This window comes from Pseudorasbora parva, chromosome 23 (assembly GCF_024679245.1).
Source record: "Pseudorasbora parva isolate DD20220531a chromosome 23, ASM2467924v1, whole genome shotgun sequence".
In the NCBI taxonomy this organism is placed as follows: domain Eukaryota; kingdom Metazoa; phylum Chordata; class Actinopteri; order Cypriniformes; family Gobionidae; genus Pseudorasbora; species Pseudorasbora parva.
In genome coordinates, this window is record NC_090194.1 from 30,289,809 (window position 1) to 30,312,582 (window position 22,774).

At 39.2% G+C, this 22,774-nt stretch overlaps 1 protein-coding gene across 5 annotated transcripts in view; it reads right to left on the minus strand.

The window, feature by feature from the left end:
* The window catches only part of aak1b (AP2 associated kinase 1b), a 64,307-nt gene that overhangs the window by 27,451 nt on the left and 14,082 nt on the right, over window positions 1-22,774 (minus strand). For 4 of the 5 annotated variants that reach the window (XM_067434198.1, XM_067434197.1, XM_067434196.1 and 1 more), the window contains exons 4-14: window positions 20,547-20,689; window positions 19,976-20,097; window positions 15,061-15,142; window positions 11,000-11,132; window positions 7,775-7,878; window positions 7,523-7,608; window positions 7,288-7,454; window positions 5,100-5,182; window positions 4,195-4,506; window positions 391-566; window positions 14-234 (exon numbers count right to left, since the gene is read on the minus strand). In XM_067434198.1, the coding sequence (XP_067290299.1) occupies window positions 14-234; window positions 391-566; window positions 4,195-4,506; window positions 5,100-5,182; window positions 7,288-7,454; window positions 7,523-7,608; window positions 7,775-7,878; window positions 11,000-11,132; window positions 15,061-15,142; window positions 19,976-20,097; window positions 20,547-20,689 (1,629 nt within the window). The remainder of the gene's footprint in view (window positions 1-13; window positions 235-390; window positions 567-4,194; window positions 4,507-5,099; window positions 5,183-7,287; window positions 7,455-7,522; window positions 7,609-7,774; window positions 7,879-10,999; window positions 11,133-15,060; window positions 15,143-19,975; window positions 20,098-20,546; window positions 20,690-22,774) is intronic. The other variant, XM_067434199.1, reaches the window with a different exon arrangement.

The following is a 22,774-nucleotide window of genomic DNA, read 5'->3' on the forward strand; positions in this document are numbered from 1 at the left end:
CAAACAAAGTTACCATCAGCTAGCTTGGTGAAGTCTTTGTTGAGTAGGTCCTCAGCCGTGAGTTTGGAAAAATTGTCGTCACCGAAGGGATTCCAGGTAGGCTGGTCCTGGGGGCTTGTCAGGCTAGCGGCTGAGGCAGGAGCTTGGGGGACAGAAACGCTGCCTTGCTGGGCAGGCTGGTACACACTCTGCTGAGAGGACTGAGGAGAGTTGGAAGGGGTGGTGCTGGCTGACCTAATTGTGCCCGAACAATGAAAGAAGTGTTCATATATTAGTTGAAGTATGTCCAAGGTTGACAGAACATTTCTTCTCGGTTAAGCTGGCTGTATAACGGCAGCGTCACATCGCAATGGGCTTAAATTCAATATTTTTACAGGTTTGAATACTCACTTTGACTTATTAAGGCTGGCTTCTGCTGTGGCCGCCTGCAGCTGCTGAGTGGACTGGCTGACCGGCACTCCGAACATAGCACTGTGGGTGACATCACTCTGGATGCGTCTGTGCCCCGCCTTCTGGGCCGCCCTTGGGGACGAGGGAGGAGTCTGAGACAGGCCAGGGGCCACAGGCTGGGGAGATGAAGAAAACAAGAGGATGAAGCAACTGATAACTGAAATACAGAGAAATGAGTGAATTTAAATACAAATTAAATTTAAATGAAGGGAAGTGGCATGAATAAAAAAAAAGTGTACAGATTACAGAGTACAGAGTACAGATACAAAATAAAAATACAAACTGATGACTTGTTCTATGTAAACTGTTCAGACAGGCAGTAAAACTCTTTTTTGTGGCATTTCACACTCAAAATCATCACTTGTTTGCAGTTTGATTTTTGTAAACCCAACCCAACCCAAATTTACACTCAAATACAAGTTGGATCTCATCTAGTATTCTCAACGGCATTACGGTACAATCTCCCTTGATCTGGGGCTCCATGCAAGATCTCAACCCGCGGGGTCAAAATGATCACAAGAATGGTGAGCAAAAAACCCAGAACCACACAGGGGGACCGAGTGAATGACCTGCAGAGAGCTGTGACCAAAGTAACAAAAGCTACCATCAGTAACATACTATGCCACCAGGGACTCAAATCCAGCAGTGGCAGACGTGTCCCCCTGCTTAAGCCAGTACTTGTCCAGGCTCATCTGAAGTTTGCCAGAGAGCATTTAGATGATCCGGAAGAGGATTGGCAGAATTTCATATGGTCAGATGAAATCAAAATATCATTTTTTGGTAAAAACTCAACTTGTTGTGTTTTGGAGGAGAAAGAATGCCGAGTTGCACCACACCTACTGTGAAGCACGGGGGTGGAAAAACAGAGGGGCTGTTTTTCTGCAAAGAGACCAGGACAACTGATCAGTGTATAGGAAAGATTGAATGGGGCCATGCATTGTGAGATTGAGTCAAAACCTCCTTCCATCAACAAGGGCTGAAACATGGCTGGGTCTTTCAGTATGACAATGATCCTTTGAGTAAGGTCAAAAACCCAGCGCAATCATATATATTATGTAGATAGCTATTTGTATAGATATTACATATATACATATATATATACATTTACATAGATGCCTCATTCGACTGATCCACATAGGCACTAATGAGGAACCTGTGTGTGTGTGTGTGTGTGTGTATGTGTGTGTGTGTGTATGTGAGTATGTGTATGTATATATATATATATATATATATATATATATATATATATATATATATATATATATATATATATATATATATATATATATATATATATATATATATATATATATAGTATTTTTAGGAAATCAAAGAAAATTTGACCTGGTAACTGTTTGACCTTTATACATGTTGATCATAGATATTAAGTGCAAACAATAACCATAATCAAAGCTCAATATTCAAAATGCAAAGAGAGACCATTTTTTTTCTTGAAGCATGATGTAGAGCTAAGAGATGGTTACAAATATATAGTTTTCATATTGGGAGATATTTGCGTGCCTCAGGGATCGCTTTCAAACAGCGGTAACATTAAAATCACATTTGAATGCGCTTTCCCAATTACTTTCACTTTATATTTCACATCATGCGTGTATACTCTGTGATTAGGGAGCGGTGGTGCTGAACGTGCAGTTTAAAGATACACTGTGTGATATTTTCCCCCATCTAGCGGTGAAAAGGTATATGACCATCCAGTGAATAATAGTTTCTGTTCCTCTCAATTCCGATTTAGTTTTAACTCCTACGGTGGCCGATTTAGTCCAAGATTAACATGGCTTCCAGTTAGACCTCATCCATGAGTGCCATCGAGTGTTAAAACACGAAAGGTGAAGCTTGAATTTATGGGTGTGTCCCTCTTTGACTAATGTACTTTCAAGATGGAGGGGCAACATGGCAACCGGCATTCGAACCCCTCACCCGTATGCATTTTCAATGGCATAAACTTACGAGAATACTTTATTAATTAAAAGAAGTAAATATAAATTAATGAGCACATATTTTTGAAAGACCTAAGTGTTTTAAGCTAAGAATAAACTAAAAAAGTTACACAGGGTAGCTTTAAAGGTCCACTGAAATCAAAATGTATTTTTTTTAGCTTTTAGTATGACTGTGTTAGAAGTAAAATTATGAATAAACTGGTGTGTTCCAAAACTTTGACAAAATTTGCATTTAGGAGATATAAGCATTCAAAATTTAGTCTCCCACTTCCGCTAAAACGAATCTCAGATGGTCAGAATCACGACGGTGACATCACAGACTTCACTTTCTCGTCAAATCTTCTGTCCAATCAGAATGCGCTCTAGAATCTAAAGCCCGCCCCCTACACTGCTAAAGCTGAAATCGGTCAGTTAATACACATTTACTAATTTCTACATGAGGAAAGGCACAGAGCACACTATATATGTGATAGGAAACGATTCAGTGTAAATATGCTTTCATTTGAGGCGAATAAAGTCTGTTTTCACGTTAGTTTTACACACCGCAGCAGCAGCACACACAAATTTAGACTACAGACACGAGCGCAGCAGGGATCATATGCGCGAGTCCGCGCAGACAACAAACATATCGACCCATTTGAACACATAATGCAGCATTTCAAGCGATATGGAGGAGATTATGATGGTAAACAGTGTTAGAGGAAACTGGCTTTACCAAACAGAAAGGTCCGCTCTTGCGCTCTAGTCAAACTGTATATTAACGAAACACTATTGGCCGTTTCAAAAAAGGGGAGGAGCTGCTAACAGCTGGAGCCGTTTCAGGGGAAATCACGTCAACACATTGAATAATGCGGCGCGTTTCAAGGCACTTCAGTGGGCCTTTAAAATATAGCTACGTCTAGCGTTTCTGCTGCACAACGAATCATCCGCCACAATCTTGTCCACTAACATGTCTTCTCGTCAGGTGATGATCACTGCTTCGGACAGCTCATACTAGATGAGCTGATGGAATTTAAGCGACTGTTATGATTATCCACCTGAATTAAAAAAAAAATATTTCTATAAAAACCAAAACTAGAGTGGAGGCATATATATGATCGCACTGTTTTTTTGACCTAACTCGATGGAAGTAATGCCGTTGGAAATACTAGATGAGAATCGTCTGATATGAGGTAAAAACTCACAAAAATTTCTCAAAGAAACCGATTGTTTTGTGTCTTAAGACATCAATGTATTGCCACGAGCCACAGGGTTTAATATGGATTTGTATGTCTGTGTGTTTTTTCTCTCTTATAGTGGCTCTCATGCATTATACAATCAACGCTTGGAGTTAAAAATCTTAATTTGTGTTCTACTGAAGAAACAAACACATCTACATCTTCAATGCCCTGGGGGTAAGCAGATAAACATCACATTTAAATTTTTGGGTGAACTATCCCTTTAAGTAATTTATAAACCAACTGATCTAATTACACAGGATATTTACTGCACTGTCTGAACAAATTGAGATCATTTTATCATTTGAATGTAGTGTAAACGAAGCATACAAAAACATTTAATTTTATCTTACTTTCATCAAAACATTGTCTGTCAGAGTCTTTTCGGACACGTTTCAGAGAAAATAAACCAAAACAAGAAAACATCCCTCACACAAACAAACAATCAAAACCATCAACGCTGATCCAAAATAAACCAAGGATGGATGGATGCAACACAATGGGTGATGAGGCGCCAGCACTTTGAAGCACACGGGACAGAGCAGCATGCACAGGATGGAGGTGATTACCCTCTCCTCTGCATTCTCTGGGCTGATCTGGGATTGAGGCGCTGGCTGTTGGACAGTGGGCGGCACTGCCGTAGGCTCTGCCTGTGCTGGAGGCGGTGCGCCAGCCGGCTGAGTAGTAGCGGGCTGGACGGACCCCAGCTGCTGCTGTGCCGCTGACGCCTGCTTGCGACGGGCGCTCCGTGCAGGTGCGGTGGGCGGGGCAGGGCTGGATGGAGGAGGAGTGGCTACCACTTTCTGAGGTGCAGGACTGCCAGCGGTTACTGGAACACCCACTCCTCCTACTGCAGCTGTGATGGGGATCGGCTGCACGGGCTGTCACACAGACAGGCACCAGACAACTATACCATGATGCAAACTGCAAATGTGACCTTCACACCCCAGACTGCCAGTTTCATATAATACATGCAATCTACAGGCTGGAATAGACATTGAAATGGATTACAAGATGTGATACCAAAGAAAGACTTCATGTAGAGCTACCTGACTGCCTCATTTCTTTTTATCCAGACTTAACTACTTTCTACTGCTTTTATAGAACGTCAAACCAATACACATTAGAGAATACATGCAATAAAATTGGCATCTCTGCGATCTCTTACAATCAATAACGTGAGTTTGAGACAGGGCCATTTGTCATACCAATAAAGGATGGAAATAATGTTCACAAAACCTTTTGGAAATCAGTATTTTTTTAAAGTCATATTTGTTGACATTAGATGCACATTCCATGTAACAAAATTAAAATATAACTATATAGCATTATATGGCTACTTTTCTGTTATTTTATCTCAGTTCCCTGTTAACCTGCACTCTTGTTATTTGTAATTACATTACATACCTCTCTAATAGATTATACAATTAAAAGAGCTAGGCATTGAAATTAAGACAGAGTGAAGGACACTCACTGTTTTCTGCTGAGGGGCTGGAGACACCTGGGCTTTTTGAGACTGAAGTGCTGCAGCCGGCTGAGCCAAGTTCACACTGACAGCTGGGAAACACACACAGAACAATTAGTGGATGTGGTGCATTTCGGTATATATGGCAATAAATGTATTTTGATATATTCTTATTAAGATAAATAAAAAATAATATTATATTATATTATATTATTATACAGCGGGGGAAAAAAGTATTTGACACATCAGCATTTTTATCAGTAAGGGGATTTCTAAGTGGGCTATTGACACAAAATTTCCACCAGATGCAGCCATCAAGCCAAATATTAAATTCATACGAAGAAATCATAACATTTAAGTATACAAGTTGAGTCATAATAAATAAAGTGAAATAACATTGGAATAAGTATTGAACACATGAAGATAAGGTGCAAAATGGCATAGAAAGCCAGGAGATCATCTGAAATCTGTCAGTATTGACAGAGAAACCCTGCCCCTATCAGTACTAATTGATATCAGCTGATTTAGGCCTAATTGATGGCATATAAAGGCTTCTCATTACCCAGGAGGCACACGGGAAAGATTCCATGATGGGTAAAAGCAAAGAACTCTCTCAAGATCTTCGTAATCTTATCGTTGAAAAGCATTTTGATGGGAATTGTTATAGGCGCATTTCCAGAATGCTGAATGTTCCTGTGAGCACTGTGGGGGCCATTATCCAGAAATGGAAAGAGCATCAGTTCGCCATAAACCGGCCACGATCAGGTGCTCCACGTAAGATCCCTGTCCGATGAGTCCAAAGAATAATCAGGAGAGTTATCCAAGAGCCGAGAGCCACTCGGGCAGAACTTCAGGAAGACCTTGCATCAGCAGGTACTGCTGATTCAAAGAAAACTATAAGCAATGCACTGAACCGCCATGGTAGCCATGCACACTCACCACGCAAGACTCCATTGCTGAACAAAAATCATGTTAAAGCTCGGTTAAATTTTGCAAAATACCATTCGAAGAAGCCTGTGGATTATTGGGAGAGTATAGTATGGTCAGATGAAAGCAAAATTGAACTTTTTGGCAGTCATTCTACACACCATGTTTAGTCACCTCAAGAACACCATACCAACAGTTAAGTTTGGGGGTGGAAGCATTATGGTTTGGGGCTGCTTTTCAGCAAGGGGTACTGGCAGACTTCATATTATTAAAGGCATGATGAATGGAGAAATGTACTGGGACATTCTGGATAAAAATCTGCTGCCATCTACCAGAAAGCTGAAAATGAAAAGAGGGTGGACATTTCGGCAAGACAATGATCCCAAACACAAGGCCAAGGAAACAATGAAGTGGTTTCAAAGAAAGAAAATCAAGTTGCTTGAATGGCCCAGTTAATCACCTGACCTAAATCCCATAGAAAATCTATGGAGAGAACTGAAGATCAAAGTTCATAAAAGAAGCCCAAGGAACCTTCAAGATTTAAAGACCATTTGTGTGGAAGAATGGGCCAGAATCACTCCTGAACAATGCAGACGACTGGTCTCTCCATACAAGAGGCGTCTAGAAGCTGTAATCACTAACAAAGGCTTTTCTACAAACTATTAAATTAAGTGTGTTAAATACTTACCTCTAAGAGTTCCTTTCACTGGAACTAAAGGGTCAAGCCCAACCCCGGAAAAACAACCCCACTTGACCAAACTTTACACTTGGCACAATGCAGTCAAGCAAGTTCTCCTGGCAACCACCAAACACAGACTCGTCCATCAGATTGCCAGTCATAGAAGCGTGATTCACTCCAGTAAACGAGTCTCCACTGCTCTAGAGTCCAGTGGTGTCTTGCTTTACAACACTTCATCCGACGCTTTGTATTGCACTTGGTGATTAAGGCTTGGATGCAGCTTCTCAGCCATGAAAACCGATTCCATGAAGCTCTGTATGTACTGTTCTTGAGCTAATCGGAAGGCCACATTAAAGGACCAGGCGCTCAAATGTTGGTGCCAGATACCACAGCACACCTTCAGGGGTCTAGTGGTGTCCATGCCTCAACGGTTTATGCAAAATGTCTTTCTCAACATTACCCCATCCTCTCGTTCTGAATGTTAAGTATTTTGCAAATGGGAATTTATGCTATGTAAAATTATAGTTTGCCTTAAGCTTATTTTCTGCTAATATACAGAGAACTGTGATGAATATTTAATCATACTTGTACCTATTGGCTGGGCAGCTCCGGCGGGCAAGTTGGCTCTCTTGCGTGGGGTCAGGGCAGAAGGCTGGATGGGCAGGATGCCTCCAAGTGCCTGAGACTGGGATTGCGCTGCTTTGGGCCGCTGGCGTGGGGTGATTGAGGTTTCAGTGGTGGGAATTGGGTCTGTAAGTCTACAGGACAAAAACAGGTCAGGTCAAATTACCAACCATACAGCATTTTGTAGCCTCTAGACACGTACCTCGTCTTGGTCTGTGTTTGGCTCTTTTTTGCAGCTGCTTCACTCGCTCTGATTGGCTCAGGAAGTTTAGCAGGAATAGGAGAATTCTAGGGGGAAATATTTCAGATTAGTTTTGTTTTTATGATGATTTCAGGCATTCCTGAAGGCTGACGCACGCAAAGACGCAATCCAACAGTTGATCCCAGAGGTAAAAGTGCTGACCCAACAACAGGCTGAGAGTGACCCTAGAGGAGAGAAAGGAAAGAAACTAACCTTGACGTTTTGGACAGGGCAGTCCCGCCGGGCCAGTTTGAAAGCAAAGTAGGACACCTGATAAATGTCAGGCCTCTTATCAGGGTCTGGTTCCAGCATGTACCCTGATAAAAATCACCACCAAAGAGAGAAGAAAAGAGGAGGGAGAGTGGGAGAAAGAGAGTGTCACAACGTGAAACAGAAAAAAAGGGGGAGAGTGGATGTCTGGTATAGCATAGAACAAGATGAAGGAACGGTTCATCCAAAAACTCATCATTTACTCACCCACAAGTGGTTCAAACCCATTCGTACATTCACAAAACGTTTTTTTTTTTTTTTAATCCTCACCAATCTTTTCCTTGTAATAAAAGTAGGGCTGTCCTCGACTAAGGATTTAGACAATCGAATCAGAATTGTTGAATCTCTCTATGGTCGACTGATAGTCGAATCATCTGTGTGTGTGAATGGGTTGGGAGGGGCACGACACTGTCAGCAGAAGGGTAAAACTATTTTTATTTTCCTTTACACACTGCACACAGCAACAACTTTTAATAAAGGGACTAAAACTGCCTGCCAACTGACAGACGAACTGACAATGGCTTTCTTATTTAGGTTTAAATAGCCTAAAAGGTAATGTGGTGGATAAACATTCATAAACAGTTTTCTCATAACATGTTAAAGCCACGATCGAAATACAGAACATCACACAAATATATAAAAGAACATTTTGATAAATAAACCTAAAAAAAGTACCTGCCTAGAGAGGAAAAGAACACTTTGAGTACGTTTACTGCACGTTCTTAAGCCGCTTGTGCCTAAAGCGGGTGAAGACGTACGTGAAGCTCAGCCCCTGGCGCCTCAGGATCTCACTCGCACCGCCACCTGACGCGTACATTATATACACGCGAGCTCAATTTTGAATTGACTGACAGGTGAGCTGCACGAAAGCGCTCTGTGGTGCAGCAGGATTTTAAACAATTTCCTGAGTGCCCGAGGACAGGCGCTGAATGCTGCCGCCAGTGTGTGTACACTCATTGAACGTGTTCTAATTTTAAAGGCGCGGTGCGAAGCTCAGCGACCTTAAAGGGGTCGCACGCCGATGATCAGCTCAGCGCCGCGACACGTCTTTAAAATATTGAGCATCCCCATATTGCCAAAATGGTATGATCCTCGTTTCATAACACCTGCGAAGATTCGACCGTGAGATCGGTGTTTGAATCAGGCTCCGCATATCGATGCATTGAATCTTCGACTATTCGGGGTCACCCCTAAATAAAAGTAAATGAGGATTACGATTGCCAACATCCTAATTGACTTTTTTTTATTTTTTATAACTGTTTTAGTTTACCTGTTCTTTTCTTTGGTTATCATCATTTTATTACTTTTAATTCTCTTTACATTGTATTCTTTTTCTTATGCATTTTTTAGCCCTATTTTAATTCCTTTCTATGTAAAGCACTTTGAATTGCCATTGTGTATGAAATGTGCTATATAAATAAACTTGCCTTGCCTTGCCTAAAAGTAAACAAATCCACAAAAGTGATAGGTTTGTGTGAGAACCTGTCAGTTCACATGTTTTGAAAGCAACAACCAGAATGATTCTCTCAACGCGCCGTAAACGTCTTTATCAAACAAACACAATGATTTATTTCTCATCCACCCGCGATTGATTGGAATAATTTTTTTTTATTACTTGGCCCCCCGATCGGTGGATATAAGCGCACACGCCCAGATAAAGAAAGGAATATATTATTTCACTATTTGAGATTCAGCAGCCTGCCAACGGGCTTACCGTTTTGGTAGCCTGTCTGGAAAACGCATAGACCTGGGACTTCTATTAAATATAAAAAAGACGTTTTACTCACACAAGTGTGTTGCACCATTCCTGTCGGATCCAATATAGAAGACACGGCATTGTGTTTTAATCTCAATATGTCTGCAAATCCAGCTCGACCTGAGACTTGTTTACAAATGATTCCGCAGTGAAATGAAGCAAACACGTGTACATGTCTTCCCCACGTGAGCTGGAACTTCAATAAAAATAAATGAAGTATCACACATTCCTAATATTAGGATCTGAAGGAAGCTTATGCAGCGACTGTGTTCTTCCACAACCAGGAATAGCGAAATATCTTGCTATCTTCGGCATGTTTATTGCTGCTGGTTAGCGTGATTCGAACGAGCTCCACGAGTCGGTGGGTGGAGCTACTGATTTAGACATGCTTATTATTCTGTAGAGGCGGTGTTTCACAACAGATGACGTCACAATGTGGCACACGATCGTTTTCTGGGCATGGTGTCTATAAAATCTTTTCTTTGACTAAAAGTTTTCAGCTCTGAAACCTACTGGATATTCTTATATTACCATGACCTTATATATCCAAAGCTCAAAGGAAAGTTTATTTCTCAATTCATCACTCCTTTAATTCTGATGTAATTTACTTATCCTCATGTTTCCATTATGTACATGTTGCTTTTTTATCTGGGTCCCACTGACTTTCATTGCGTGGACCAAAAATAAAATGGAATTCAATGGAATGCAAATTTTTTTGGTTACCAATATTGTTTCAAATATATTATTTTATGTTTAGCAGAAGAAAGTAAGTCATACAGGTTTGGAACAACATGGGGTGAGTAAATGATAACAGATTTGTGTGTGTGTGTGTGTGTGTGTGTGTGTGTGTGTGTGTGTGTGTGTGTGTGTGTGTGTGTACTGTTCCTGTATTTAACTTTAATAAAATGGACTGTCAACAAAATGCTGTGTAAACACCATTTCAAGCCAAACACCATTATTTTTTGCATATCTCCTAAATAAACAACACTGACAACAATGTTGCCAGAAGGGAAGATATTTTGTGCATTCTGACTTACAAAACTGACAACAACGTTGCCAGAAGGGAAGATATTTTGTGCATTCTGACTTACATTTTGTGACTTACAAGTCCTTCACACAAAGCTACTTTATAACTTATGATTCTAAATATGGTATCATATTAACCATAGTCACAGTGAATGTTTTGTCATTTTAAAGTTTTCTAATTCCATATCCTTTGATTTATGAATAGGATTTTCTTCAAAACATTCCCCATTTGTGTTCCACAGAAGAAAGAAAGGACTTGAGGGTGAATAAATGATGACAACATTTTTTTTGCCTGAACTGAAGTGAGACCCACAGCCATACTGAGCCGGTGGCGAGACGGAGAAACACCTCGTGTGACACCCGAGCAGGGACAGGCAGAAACTTACGGATGAGACGGTGCATGTCCTGTGAGTAGCGGGAATTGTCTGGGATAGTGAAGTTGCCATCACAAATGGCCACCTGACTCTCACCGAAGGGCAATGTGAAGAAACAGAGTTTATAGAGCAGACAGCCCATCGCCTGAAAGAACAAAAAAAAAAAACACGTCAATGCACAGTACAGGAAAATGATACTTGATTGGGGTCATTATGTAATAAAAGCCTTGAATTAGCCCTATTTAAACATCACATATGACTTCTGTTCCTTTAAGTCAAATCAGTCTAGTTTAAAAAAAAAAAATCCACTTCCAGGATTTTTATAATTTATTAAGACCAGAATACTCTTATTGAATGGCTTTCAAAAATGTCATATTCCACCAATCTGTGTCACATTCGATTTATTTCCCTTTGTATCATTTAAAGGGATATTTTATCCAAAATGAGTTCTGTCTTAGGTACTTATCTTCATGTTGTTCCAAATCAGTAAGACTCTTGATCATCTGAAAATATTTTGAAAGAAGTCTGAGAGATCCAAAATACTTTGGGTGAATAGACTTTCAATGGAGGCACAGAAATCTTTCAGGTTCATGATAGATTTCAGTTTTTTTTTTTTTTTTACTTTTTTATTATTCGTAAAATAATATATTTATTATTAGGGATGCTCAGTGTCGGTATCGACTCCGATCCGCCATTATTTGCCAGATCGGGTACTGGTCAGACAGTGCCGAGCCAAATCCAATACTGTGTGGATAATATTCCGTGTTATTGTTAAAGGGGTGGTTGCATGCGATTTTACTTTTTTAACTTTAGTTAGTTTGTAATGTTGCTGCTTGAGCATAAACAGCATCTGCAAAGTTACAGCGCTGAAAGTTCAATGCAAATGGAGATATTATCTTTTAAAATTATGGCAGTTTATTGCCTAAAAAAAACAGCCGGTTAGGTCTACAACAAGCTTCTTCCCAGGTTGGTGACATCATAAACCCTTGCTAGTAGGGATGTCCCGATCCGATCACGTGATCGGAAATCGGGCCCGATCATGTGATTTCAGACTTGATCGGAATCGGACGTTCCATCCCGATCAGGACTCGGATATGTATATTCTGGGGTGAAGTGAGCAGGGGTGCCGTGTAAAAGGTGCACACATAAACCTCGGTTCATCTCACATCTGATGACGCATCAATAGTAGGCTATGGGTTGTAACTTGAAAATAATGCTTTATGTATGTTTCTGTAGATGGATAGACGTACTGGCTCCTCAGTGATGCATTACAACAGCGCTAATAAAAGAAAAACTTGGGCAAAACGGTCTATCTGTGTAAACTTTGTTCAGTTCATGCGAGTGCTGCTGTATGTTCGAATATGAGCAGTCATTTCACCGTCATCCCCCGGGTATATTGGCCCTATGTTGCAGCAATGCGTCATGGCAACAGGTGACATGTAAATGCGAAAAAAACGTTTCCATTGCAGTTTTGCGAAAATGTCCTTTTTCGAATTGCCTGAAAAACCACCTCATGAGAGCGTTAAAAACTTTTTTGTGATATATGGGAGTTTTTGCGAAATTGCCGCGTTTCCATTGGGCGTATTTTCAAATCGCAATTTCAATTTGCGCATTTTGAAGGGTAATGGAAACGCGGCTATAGTCTGAATATGCCTTAAGAGGACTTTATACAGTCGAGAAAGACGACTCAGCGGCTCCATTAGGTCTTTCTGTCTGTTTAATGTCAAACAAAAGATAAGGAATCACTCACTGCTCTTGATTGAATAGCTTTTGTAAGGATTGGTTTATTTTAAACAGTTAAATATGCAGCTATTTTACATTTGATTAGCCTACTTTATTCAATTTTCTACCTAAAAAAATTGAATAAAGAAAAAATGTTCTACCTTTTTTCCCCAAAGTTAGTTTATGTCATTGTAGGCAGTTATCATCACGATGATTTCATTTCAAGAGTTCGTTTTTACATAAGTTTAGTTTTAGTTATTTGATGCTATAAAAACGGCTGTGTGATGTCATGATTGACAGCTGAGATCGACGGCTTCTCTGAGTGAAGTTGTCACTAAGGCACTAACAGACTTTTTTCAGGATTTTTGGGAGCAGATGATGTAATTTAATTTAATTTCCATAACTGTTTATTTCACACCAACATAATTAATTGTTCTGCGTCTGTGAGAGTATGGGTGCGCTTTTGATATCGCCATTGTACTTCCTGCTCTGCGCAACTCCGGTCCCGGACTTTTTTATATTTACTGTTGCACTAAAATCCAAAAGTGAAGAATTTATGTTTATTTATTACTTGATTGTTCAAGCTACCTCACAAAAGTGCTCTGTTTGTTAGAGTTGTTGAGTGTTAAAATAAGGTGAATAAAATAAAAAATAAGGAACATCCTGTTTTTTTCGCTCTACTTTTTTTATGTATTATAGAAGTATCGGATCGGGACTCGGTATCGGCAGATACTCAGAATCAAATGACTCGGACACAAGGGCAAAAAAACCTGATCGGGACATCCCTACTTGCTAGTCACCACAGATGTGACTTCTGCCCGCTACGGCTGTCAGTCACTCTCCATTCAGCTTTCAAACTGTCGCGTTCGGTTACAACAGTCAACACGACGAAACTCTCCAAGATGATTTATTGTTCCTGTTATTATGCTTGATCTGTAGATAACGGTCTATGGTTTCTCATAAAATGACTTGCTGAAGTTTATTGCTGTAAATCGTGTTACTTTCTCCCAGGTGTCTGTTAGGTCACAACACTGGACTAGATATTGTATTGTTCTTCACATACAGTAACTGAAATGTTAAACTGTTAAAAGAAACGGCTCAATAAAATATTGCATAGATACACCATGCGTCATTATATCTTCCCTTTGTGTTTTGAACTTCAATGCGGACAGAGCGGTGCTCGATGTGACTCTGTGTTGCTTCAAGCGGATCATCCTGCGCACGGGAAGTGCATACGGTACGTGCTTTGTGGCACTATGAAGGATTAATAAGTCTTTCTTGTTCTGCCCTATCTATAATATGCTGCTGCCTCATTAAAAAGATCCGCTATACATTTAAAATAATGTAATTTCTTAGTCTATAGGCCCTATTTCTATAAATATATTTACTTGTTTATTCATGAATGTATTTTACAACAATGTGTAACATTTTACCAGATTTAGAGCTACACTTGTTCACTTTCATGGTTTTCTTTTATTTATTTTTTCCCACTAAATGTTTAGATTTTATACAATTATTTAGCATTTGTGATTTTATAACTTCTGCTGCTGAATTATCCACTAATCTAGTTTATCCGCACCATCTAGTTTTATATATATATATATATATATATATATATATATATATATATATATATATATATATATATATTATAATTTTTTTTTTTTTATAATGCAGTTGTCCGTATTTAGTAGATTATGTTTAACTCACAAAAGAGTGATTATCAGTTCAACCCACTGAGGTATTGAAATTCGACATTTAATTTTTAAACAAAACTGCATTGGTATCGACCGAAACTCAATTTTTAATATCGGATTGGATCGGTTCTGTAAAAAATGGTATTGTTATATACCCCCCCCCCCATATATATATTATATTATAAAAATATTCCCCCATTGCATCATTATACATTATATTCTGCACTATACATATAAACCATAAAGAATAAACCATCTAAAATGCTTTGAATAATCATACTATAGCATTTATAAAACGCGCTTTCAGCAGAATCATCAATACGCTTTACATATTTGCCTCACATCAGCATGGTAAATCTGTTCATCATAAGCCATCATTCGGGTCTCCTCAGAAGACTTGGATTTGGATTGGACACTCGATTCGTTATAAAAAAATATATATACACACATTTTGGTGTTATTGTGAAAAATTTTGTAATCTCTTCTTTCACCTCTGTTGACTACAATATAACCAAAAACCAAATAGCTATTTAGGCATTGATTTATCAAACTTGCTATAAGTCTGGTAAAATATAAGTTTTAAAAGCGTAGGAAAAGACAATGATTTTAAAACATCGTCTGATTGGCTGTAATATCTTTGCCGTATTCACTTACCCAGATATCTGCTTTAGTGGTGATGATTTTGCCGTTGTACAGGTTCACCATTTCAGGAGCGCGATAGGACAGGGTTGTGTACCTAAACAAAACAGAGAAGTTCATAAATGCTGCATTATAATTAGTGCTGTTATTAAGGAATACATGCTATATTTGTGACCATATTGGAAATATCCAATATGAGTGCTTTTTAACTAAAGGCATCAGACTAATTAGGCTTACATTGGAAGCAGAAACTTCACCTTACAAGCAATTTGTCAATATTTTCAATAATTACAAGCAATTTGTCAAAGCATCCTTTTTTAATGGACAATTTCACTTAATTCTAGGTTGAGCATGAACAGTACTAGCCTGGTCTACATTTCATTTGTACAGAGAGTCTGGCCACTCTCCATTGACAAGTGTTTACTTCCACGAAGGCAGAAGTTTAAACTCTGTTGAAGTTTAAAACCATTGGATCTGCCATAACCTATCACTAACGTTTGGTCGTGACGTATGTCATGCACCCTTCGCCTGTTTCTCACAAATCCGTTGAAATAAATGTGCACTTGTGCAGGCCACCTCAGTAATAAAACCATAGGATAAAACCTAAAACTTGTGCATTCGGATTGTGATTGTGTTATTCACGGTGGAGGGGAGAGTTTTGTGATCGGGTACGCGCCGCTCACGTGGTCTGTAACATGATTTTATTCTGTAAATAAAATGGCATATGCTTAGTATGATAAGACTAAAAGCTGCTATAAATAACGGCCCAATTCAAATGTTTACGTGCCTTGAATTTGTTTGAGCGGTGATGAAATGTATTGCTCTTGTAAATATTTGCCAGCATTTTAAAGAAATACAAGTCTAGAAATGCATCCTAATAACAGCAAAGCGCAACAGTACGGTGCTCTGCAGTGGTCAAAAATAATTTAAACAGTGAATTTTCAAGTGATATTCTTGAAAACTCAGAGATGTGGATTCCGACAGCTATTACTACACAACCTTGGTGTTTGTCACAAGCAGTAGGTAACTCGGTCGGGATTTTTACGCGGGTGGTGGGAGACGGACCCTTAGCCCCTGTAACTTAAATGATGGCGATACCTTCCGACCCCACGAGGAACAGTTACCGTCCGAGTAGAGCTTCAGACAACTCCTTCACCACTAATGGAGCGAGCTGGAAAATCAAACTTTTCCCGAGTTCATCCTGTTGGGGAGGAGGGTCACAACATCATGGCCATCAACAAACCCCAGCAAAGATTGTTCTTGCTCCGGCTTTAACTTCTGGATATTCGGCAGGGGTGCCACAACGGAATGGTTTCGTTCGAATCTTTCTCCGCCACCATTACTGAACTACAACCCAAACGAGCGCACGGCATCAACGTCATCGCTCTCAGCCGCTCCCTCTGTTCGCTGATTGGACCGGTAAAAATTTGTTCAGAGAAAACCTAAGAATACACAGCTCTCCCAGACGTAGTAATGAAGGAAAATGAAAATTGAGCGGAATTACGTAGGAGGGCGGAGCCAGGAAAGAACAGTACAGTACAGACTTAAGCCCTATTTGGTAATTGCTTCTAATTGGGTTCTACGGTATTTTCATCATTGACGGGCTAGTCAGGGAATTTATTGCAGCCTGAATCCAGAATGTCAGTGTTTTTCTCCCAAGATGTCTCCCACGAAATTACCTTCTGTTTTTAGGAAAACACTAAGGTTGTGTGGTAATTTAATTGCCGTCCGAATCCACATCTCTTGAATTTTCAAAAAGAAATTGCTTCAGAATTGACTGTTTATATCATTTTTGACCCCTGCGGAGCACCGTATCATTGCGCTTCGCTGTAATTTAGATACATTATAAAAATCTAGCCTATAGTTTTATTTCTGAAATGAGGGAAAGAATTTACAAAAATAATATTTTATTACCGGGAAAGAGAAGAAAAGCATGCAAACATTTGAAATGGGCGTTTTTTACGACAGCAATACCTTAAAATAACCAAGCAGCATTATATTTACCTCATCCCTATGTAAATAAGAGGCTGAACTAACTTAATTCCACATTTTTAAAATGACTCATCATTTTGAGATAAAATTCAAGATTTAAAACTATGTGAAACATGAATCGATACACTAATTCATAATGTTCGAAACTTTGTTTTGAAATCGTCCCATCACTATACAAGTCATTATTTGTTTTTTTGGGCGCACAAAAACTATTCTCGTCGCTTCATAAAATTATTGTAGAACTACTGTAGTGAGATGGGCTTTGTAACAACGTCTTTAGTGCCTTTTATGGGTCTTGAAAGAGGAAATTAGGAAAAAGGTCTTACGGGTGTCGATTGACATTAGGGTAAGTATTTATTGACAGATTTTTCATTTTTAGGTGAACTAACACTAACCTGTCTGATGTCTAAAAAATATTATAATTCTGTCTGTCAAGCTCTAATAATGTTATAATAATACATTATCCATAAAAAAAGGCCTATACCTCTAGAAGAATGAATGTGTTTGTCAACACATGCTGCATTAAGTCAGACAGTCTAAGCAAATGAAATGCTGAGCAAAGTGTGCAGTTCACCTGAGGTTCATCATGAGTCACTGGACAGACCCATTGATATCTTTTTTTCTATTAATCACTTATTCCTGGAGATCTTGCATTCAAACGGTGGACACTAGCTCAACATATTTTAAAACCGTGCAAGTTTACAGCTCATTTTCTCGAGACTACAAATCGCATCCTACATTGATTAGATACAGGACGCATCATTTTGCCTGTGAATACAGGATGATTCCATATTTCACGGTGTGTGTGGCAACCCTATAGCTCACCCAAAAATCCTTTACTCACCCTCATTAGGACTGAACAATTTATTGCATTTGCCATAACAGCGATACGATAAAACAAAAAAAATTTAACCGCAAAGGCTGCGATTACACTCTGGTCATGTGACGTGAGAGTAAAGCATTCTGCACAATATAAGCATCAACTTTGCCACATTACGCCTACAGGAAAGAACAGTTAGTGTTTAATCGATCTGATATTGTGTTGATCATAATATTCAATAGGAGTGAGAGAAAAGATTCTCTCTCCAATGATTCTGGATCAATTCTGAGCTTAGATTTTAAAGGGGTGATGAATTGAGAAATCAACTTTCCCTTGAGCTTTTGATATATAAAAGCTCATGTTAATATAAGAATATCTTATAAGCTTTAGAGCTGATAACTTCCTTGTTAGTCAAAGAAAAGCTTTTATAGACACCAGGCCCAGCAAACGTTCTTGTGCTTCATTCTTACGTCATAGCGATACAAAACATACATGGAGGTGATCAGATTGTGCTAGCCAACAATAAACATGCTGAGGAGTGCATGTCATGATGTCATGTTCCAGGCTGTGCAGGGGACGTGAGGACTTTTCATACCCTTCCCACTGATAAAAAATGTCAACAGTCATGGCTGATGTTTATTTACAATTGGATACCGCAACAATTTAATTCAAAGTGGTTTGTTTGCTCTGACCATTTCACCACGGACAGTTTTTCTAACCTGGGGCAATATAGCAGGATTCGCTCAGTATCTAAAACTGAAGAAAGTGCTGTTTCTAACCATATTCCTGCAAGCAGTAAGTAGTGATTTTATCCACTTCTTGACTGTCGACCCCATTTCTGATTAAATTGAAAGTTTCTTAGTAAGACAAAATTAACGATAATATCCCGTGTTGTCTAGATCCAATGGAAGATGCTAAAGTAACAATTGTAACCAAGTAGCTCACATAACAGTTTGTCAAATGACAAAGGTTAATATTATTTAGTACCAGGGTTGTCATAAAATACAACAGTAGATACGCACGTCGATCCCTTTTGACGGATTGAAATCTAAATTAGCCTATGTTTCATCATCAACACAACTCAGAAGCTAACTACGTTAACTACTACCGTTTGCCTACAGATCGCTCAGTCGAGCCTTGTAGCTAACGTCACCTCCACCATCTAATTTGAAACGATATTCATTTGACAAGGCTTCTAGTCAATTTGTTAAATAAATATACATTTTTGAGAACTGAAGTATGATTATTTTGCAGCAGGTGAGTAGTAAACATGACACTGACTATTTTGAGTGGCTTCTACATTACTTTGTTTGGCTAAATAAATCAACTTTTAAATCAGTACTCTGTCAAACTGTAAAGTTACTGTACAAACAACATATTTATGTGCTACCCAGTTCAGTTTGTGATTCAAATTTAAGAAGCTATCATTGCAAAATAATTGCCATGACAGATGGTATAGATGTGTGAGCTGTGCAATGAAAAAGCCAATCAGAGCAAAACTCTGCATTCATATTCATGACCCTTCCAAATAAGGCAACAACAGAGCATTACATACTAGGGACAATTTCTAGGGTTGTAAATGGCCTGTAAAACCGTATCTGGGCCATTTTTGACCTTAAATAAGCTGCATACCCTTTATTTAGATATCAGAGAACAGTTTAAAATATTGTTTCAAATCATTCTATGGCCCCTTTAATGGGTCCCATTGATTACCATACTATGGAACTCAATGAGACCCATTAACTGTTTGATTACCCATATTCTTTATTACAACATGATTTGGCTCTTTAAAGGCCCACTGAAATCAAAATTGAAGTTTTTTAGCTTTTATTATGACAATGTCAGCCTTAAAGTTATGAATAAGGTGGTGTGTTCCATAACAATGATAAAATTCACATTTAAGAGATAAGCATTCAAAACTTACAGTCTCTCATTTCTGTTAAAACGAATTACAGATTTTGATGACATCAGCGTAGACTTCAATCAAGACTTCTGTCCAATCAAATGCTCTCTAGAAACTAAAGCCCGCCCCCTACGCTGCTGAAGTTGAGGCTGAAATCGATCAGTTTTTAACACCATTACTCATTTCACAGAAAAAGACTGATTGGAGAGAATTACTTTTTAATTTCGTCCTCCACCACAGTCACTCCTTCACTCTGGGGGTTCTGGAACTTCATGGTGGCGCTGCCAAAATCACACAAAACGTAGTGTCCTTTGTCATGAAGCAGGATGTTTTCCACCTGCAAAGAGTCGTACGCAAATTACACTCCAGTACAACATCACATCTTCCAGTCATACGCAAATTACACTCCAGTACAACATCACATCTTCCAGTCATACGCAAATTACACTCCAGTACAACATCACATCTTCCAGTCATACGGAAATTACACTCCAGTAAAACATCATATCTTCCAGTCATACGCAAATTACACTCCAGTACAACACATCTTCAACTAATGAAATACTACTTGATCAAGAAGCCTACTCCATGGGTTTGTCTCCAAGTGGTTTCACCAAGGTAACAGTCAGTCATAAATGGCTGCTCACTGTGACTCATTTAATCAATGCTCTAAACTGAAGGACTCTCTAAAATACAATTTCCTTTTCCTGGAAAAAAGTGCTGCTCATAAGAAAAGTAGAAAAGGAGGAAGGGAAGCAGAAAAAGCAAAGCTGAAAATAGAGGAACCTTGAGGTCTCGGTGGATTATGGGAGTTTTGAACTGGTGCAGTCGTGCCACGGCCTCACACGTGTCACAGAAGATCTGGAGCGCTTCCTGTTCGCTGAAGCCCGTCTGCAAACGCTGATTCATCAGGTTCACCACCTGACCACCTGCACCAAAACAAATGTAGAGATGTTAAACGCTACGATACTTCAGTAACAAGTTAACACTAATGCCACATTGAGGGAATTTCAAAGAAATCTTAAAGGGATAGTTTACACAAAAATGAAAAATCTGTCAGTATTTTACTCACCCTCATGTTGTTCTAAAGCTGCATAAGTTTCTTTCTTCTGTTCAACACGAGATATTTTCAAGAATGTTAGTAACCAGCTAATGGCCCCATTAACTTCCATAGTATTTTTTCACTACCATGAAAGTCAATGGCTACCGTTAACTGTTTAGTCACCAACATCTTTATGTTGAACACATAGGAAGATACATTCCTAATATGGAAGTCAATGGTGCCCCAGAAGCATACAGGTTACAAACTTTCTTCATTTTGCATTCAATAGAAGAATGAAACTCGTACAGGTTGGAACAACATGAGGGTAAATGACAGAATTTACATTTTTGGGTGAACTGTCCCTTTAAGGCAAGACAGTACAGTTTTTTTCAATCACTGGTCAAACTTGAGATATACAGGTGCTGGTCACATAATTAGAATATCATCAAAAAGTTGATTTATTTCACTAGTTCCATACAAAAAGGGAAACTTGTATATTATATTCATTCATTACACAAAGACAGATATATTTCAAATGTTTATTTGATGATTATAACTGACAGCTAAGGAAAATCCCAAATTCATTATCTCAGAACATTTGAATATTGTGAAAAGGTTCAATATTGAAGACACCTGGTGCCACACTTTAATCAGCTAATTAACTCAAAACACCTGCAAAGTCCTTTAAATGGTGTCTCAATCACACAATCATGGGGAAGACTGCTGACTTGATGGTTGTCCAAAAGATGACCATTGACACCTTGCACAAAGACACACCTTGTCTTTTCCAAGACACAAAAAGTCATTGAAAAAGAGGCTGGCAGTTCACAGAGCTCTGTGTCCAAGCACATTAATAGAGGGGCGAAGGGAAGGAAAAGTGTATAAGCACTAGGGATAACCCCTAGTGACGCACCCTGGAGAGGATTGTGAAACAAAACCCATTCAAAAATGTGGGGGAGATTCACAAAGAGTGGACTGCAGCTGGAGTCAGTGCTTAAAGAACCACTACGCACAGACGTATGCAAGACATGGGTTTCAGCTGTCACATTCCTTGTGTCAAACCAACAGACAGCGTCAGAAGTGTGTTGCCTACATACAAGACAAAAAGGACTGCTAAGTGGTCCAAAGTTATGTTCTATGATGAAAGTACATTTTTGCATTTCCTTTGGAGGAAGAGAGAAGAGGCACACAATCCACTTTGCTTGAGGTTCAGTGTAAAGTTTCAACAGTCAGTGATGGTTTGGGGTGCCAAGTCATCTGATGGTGTTGGTTCACTGTGTTTTCTAAGGTCCAAGGTCAACACAGTCATATACCAGTATTAAGAGCACTTTATGGAGATGCAGATTTCATTTTCTAACAGGAATTGACACCTGCACACAGTGCCAAAGCAACCAGTACCTGGATTAAGGACCATGTATCCCTGTTTTTAATTGGCCAGCAAACTCGACTGACCTTAACCCAATAGAAAATCTAAAGTGTATTGTGAAGAGGAAGATGCGATATGCCAGACCAAACAATGCAGAACACCACTCTCAGAGAAACCTGGACTCTCATAACACCTGAGCAGTGCCACAGACTGATCGACTCCATGCCACACCGCATTGCTGCAGTAACTAAGTATTAGGTGCTGTACATGCTCATACTTTTCAGGTGGCCAAGATTCAAAAAAAGACTAAAGACATATTTCACTAAAGACATTGTTACAAAGCTCATCTCACTTCAGCGGTTCTACGATAATTTTATGAAGCGTCGAGAAAGGTTTTTTTTGCACACAAAAACTAAACTTAACGACTTAAATAGTGATGGCCGATTTCAGAACACTGCTTCCTGAAACTTCTGAGCTTAATGTATCAGTGTATCAATTCAGAATTTGGATTGAGTGCCAAACCGCCAAAATCACGTGACTTTGGCGATCCGAACTGCTGATTCGATACACTGATTCATAACAGGTCGAAGATTCACGAAGCAGTGT